We start from the raw sequence: 3979 nt of genomic DNA, 5'->3' as shown, positions 1-3979 counted from the left end.
GGGAGTTAGAGCCTTCATAACTGTACAAACAGCATTCTTTCTAATATAAAAGAACAAGATACCAACCTGTACCAGTCTTTTCCCTTTTTCCAGAACTTTCCTTGTTTTCCATGCCGAGGTACTCTTGAAAGATATAGTTCTATGAGATCCAGTGTCGGGATACTCTGGCTAAACACAAGCGCCTTATCCCCCACATCAGCACACATGGATAAAATATCCAATAGCAAAATCATTTTGCCGCTATACTCCGCCACCTTATAATTATTTTTTTGAAGTAGGTCGACCCACCAATCCTGGCACACAGAAAAGGTTAGATTCAGAGGATGAGTGCATTATCACGCTGTTTACTTAAAAATGTTGTCTAGTCAGGCTGAGTAGACTATAGTTACCTTCTGGAGGTAGCCATCAACTTTATCTTGCAAATCATTCATAGTTCTTTGTTTCTCTGTCAATATCCAAAACAATGACACAGTGTGTTAAGATACTTTGATAACTGTTGGTAAAAAAGTCTGATCTTAGCTGTTGCGTCTGTTCATTATACTAGTTTAAATAAAGCATAAAAACAGTGACAATTTATAATTACCTCCCGTAACCATGTTGTAGTCTGTATTTTCTTCACTTGAGCAGTCATCTGGAATATCAACAATGCTACCACGACGACCATTCTTGCTATCCTCTCTTCTTAATTGCGGAATCCCTGGATGATTTAAAATCTGGGGGACGAAATACCGCAAAGAAAATTGAGACTATGAGACAAACACCAAATAAAATTTCCAGATATAAAACTTTTTCTCAAATCAGCTATTATTAATTTATACCTGAGCCAAGACCTGGTAAGCAGCGAAAAAGTTTTTTCTCATTCTTTCATCTGCTCTTCCATCGCTGAACCCATATAACCTAAGAAATCTCTGATACAATTTCCGCTGCAAGGGCGATAGCTTGACAGATATTACGAAGACTGTTTTAGGTGGCAGATCCTTTTTCACCACATTCATGTCCATTCTTTGCACAAATCCTTTCAATTGCTCATACAGAATGTGTGATCTCTGGTTCATAATTTTTACATCCTCCGCAGTAGAATTCATATGCTGTCCGTTTTCTATTGGATTTTGGAACCTGCAGGTATGGAGAAGCATGATTGAAATGACTAGAATCATCACATCATAGCACGCAGAAAGAAAAAAACACTGGTATGAAACACTTGCCGATTTCTAAACTCAGGACTACTCCCCAAGAATCCTTCTCTGACAAAATCAACCATCTGTTGCAGTAGAGGCATAGCATAAGAAACTGGGGCTAAAAGAAAATAGCTCAGAAATTTCTATGGTTCCCTCAGCAACTTACACAATAATATTCCATGAGATTGTTTTGAAGGGGTGACCCAGTTAAGGCAATTCTTCTCTGGCATTTAACTTGCTTCAAAGCTTGCGTTGTGTCAGCCCTGGTGTTCTTAATAATGTGAGCCTCATCGCAAACAAGTATATCAGGTCCATCCTGCAGCCACATAGTTTTAGAGAATTTCAAGAATAAAATATCCCAAGCAGAACATGAAAACAAAAAAATCTCTTTAGTCTCACCCTCAAGGCACTACAGATCTCTCTGGCCGCATTCAAATCCTTCACCCCCCTCCCAAGAGACAGGTTTCTAAAAGCTGCATATCCCATCAAGAAAACTCCCCCCTTATTTCGCCACTTTTTTAGCAAGTCCAATCTCCTCTCCCTTCAAAAAAGACATTAGCGCAGGAAGTGAATTGACAGCTGAGATCTAGTGCAGTTTGACGAGAGGGAATGCATATATATTCTTATATTAGGGCAAGACCTTCACATAGAAGAATCTATACCTTGAAACATCTTCAAGCATGAAAATGCGAAGTGGTTTTACTTCTGATGGCATCCACTTCATGAATTCACTTCGCCAATTGTGCAACACATTTACAGGAGTCACAATAAGAGCAGTTTTCAACCCCAAATCAACACATCTCATTGCGGTGTACAGGAACGCTATAACCTGGTAGTTTTCAGTGGGAGAAGAAATAAAGAGCCAGTAATAGCACACATCATATTAACGAAAAACTATTAACCACTAGTGCTATGTGTAATAGGGACGATAATAAGATACATGCAAACAGACTCGTGCATGAAAAAAAATTAAGCACCTGAAAAGTTTTGCCCAGGCCCATTGTATGAGCTAGAATGCAGCCAAGGCCTTTATCACCTGACTTTACTCTGCTGATAGACTGAATAATATTTTCCCACATAAATCTAATCCCGGTTACCTGAAAATAGAAACCTCCAAACTTAAAGCAAAAGCCATTTCCATATTAAGTATTTTTTTACAGATAAATGGTTAAAATAAGCATTTCTAATCGAGATGGGTATATTATATGTTTAATGCCCACTATGGAAGTATATTAATGTTATGATGATAGGAATGCACATAGGTATGCAAACCTGATGGACTTTTAGTTTGGCAGATATGCTACAAGGAACCCTCACAGCTCCTTCACCAATCTCCCTAGCCACATTCACTATGTAACCACTGTGAGCATCACCAAGAACCTCAACTTCCGCACCTTCAGGAATAGATTTCAGGTCTCCCATAGAGCTAATTGTTTTGTATCTGGCAGAAAACTGCAAGGACCTAAGACGCTCCTGCCGTTCCTACAAAAATAAAGAAACCAAATGAGTAATATTAATATAAAAATCGAAGTTTGTGTACTAGTATAACGAAAATAACTGCAGAAGAAGTTAAGACCTTTTCAATTGCAATTTTTCTTCTCGTATCTTTCCCTAGTTCAGCATCATCAATTATCCGCCGAATTCTCTTTTTTGATTTCTTCTTTAAGCTAAAAGAAAAAAATCATGCAAGTAAGAACAGTAACACAACAATACTAACTAAATTCGTTGGGAACATGCTGGAATTTTAAATCCGCTAGATGTGTATAAGATAATACCTGATTGCTACATTAACATCAGCCGAATTGTTATCAGAGCTGGAATCAGAGCTAGAATCAGAGCTGGAATCAGAACTCAACTCTACTGACTTCTTATCCCTAATGGCTTTCTCCAGTTCTAGTGTCAATCTTTGCAAGGGCATTGGAGAGCAGCAACAACAATCCCAACCAGAGGACTGAGCTTCAGACAAGTATTCTTCACCGATATTCCTCTTTATACATGAGGCACAGAAAAGTTTTTCGCATGTCCTACAATCTATTAAGTCAGTAATATGACCACACCATTCACAACTACGTTCCGAAGAGTCTTCAATCTGATCGTAAAAGTTGGTTAGAAAGAGACAGATATAGCAATGATTTTATTAGATTATGGAATTGTATGTGATCCTCTAAATAACAAAAAGTAGAATATGGCAACAAAAGAAGTTGATACTCTTGATGAAGGCAAAAAAAAAAATGAAAAAGACAATTTAACCCTATCAGTTAAATATTGGTTAGCCATGAATCAACTACGACAACAAAATAACTTAGTTCCTACTCTGGATTCACCATATTAGTCCCCCTTCCATGTAACAAGTTATTCACCACGTTAAAGAGATCTAGATTGTAATTATATTCTGATATGTCACATATAACTGGAAGAAGAAAAACACATACCTTCGCAACTCTATCTTCAATTGAACGTTTACAATCCATGCAAACTATTACTTCCAAAAGGGGGTGAGTATGCACTTCCACAGCTACGTTATTACAGGCAGTACACCTAAAACTGTTTGCTGGATTATGTGAATCATCTCTCATGGTATCAACATCTGAATTAGACAATTTCCCGTTTTCCACTCTGTTGACTTCATTGTTATGAACTTGAGTGCTGGTCTCAGGAATTTTTACTCGATCTTCACCAGAACTTTGGGCAATATAATTCCCATTCAAATACACACAGTCATCATCCATATTCTCTGCCGTACACCTGATAACCTGAAATAAAACCAAATGAAGACTGCTACGTCAGCCAGAAAATTATTC

At 37.7% G+C, this 3979-nt stretch overlaps 1 protein-coding gene across 3 annotated transcripts in view; it reads right to left on the bottom strand.

Moving 5' to 3' along the window:
• The window catches only part of LOC104739453 (protein CHROMATIN REMODELING 20), an 11379-nt gene that overhangs the window by 2368 nt on the left and 5032 nt on the right, over positions 1–3979 (bottom strand). For all 3 annotated transcript variants that reach the window (XM_010459801.2, XM_019236018.1, XM_019236019.1), the window contains 13 exons: positions 3611–3931; positions 2954–3267; positions 2755–2845; positions 2451–2660; positions 2156–2275; positions 1841–2007; positions 1578–1719; positions 1345–1494; positions 1206–1261; positions 819–1116; positions 584–713; positions 390–445; positions 67–293 (listed from right to left, as the gene is read on the bottom strand). In XM_010459801.2, coding sequence (XP_010458103.1) covers positions 67–293; positions 390–445; positions 584–713; positions 819–1116; positions 1206–1261; positions 1345–1494; positions 1578–1719; positions 1841–2007; positions 2156–2275; positions 2451–2660; positions 2755–2845; positions 2954–3267; positions 3611–3931 — 2282 coding nt within the window. The remainder of the gene's footprint in view (positions 1–66; positions 294–389; positions 446–583; positions 714–818; positions 1117–1205; positions 1262–1344; positions 1495–1577; positions 1720–1840; positions 2008–2155; positions 2276–2450; positions 2661–2754; positions 2846–2953; positions 3268–3610; positions 3932–3979) is intronic.

The sequence above is a fragment of the Camelina sativa genome, chromosome 14 (genome assembly GCF_000633955.1).
Source record: "Camelina sativa cultivar DH55 chromosome 14, Cs, whole genome shotgun sequence".
Lineage (NCBI taxonomy): Eukaryota > Viridiplantae > Streptophyta > Magnoliopsida > Brassicales > Brassicaceae > Camelina > Camelina sativa.
The sequence above is the reverse complement of the archived record's forward strand: the minus strand, read 5'-3'. Positions and strand labels throughout refer to the sequence as shown.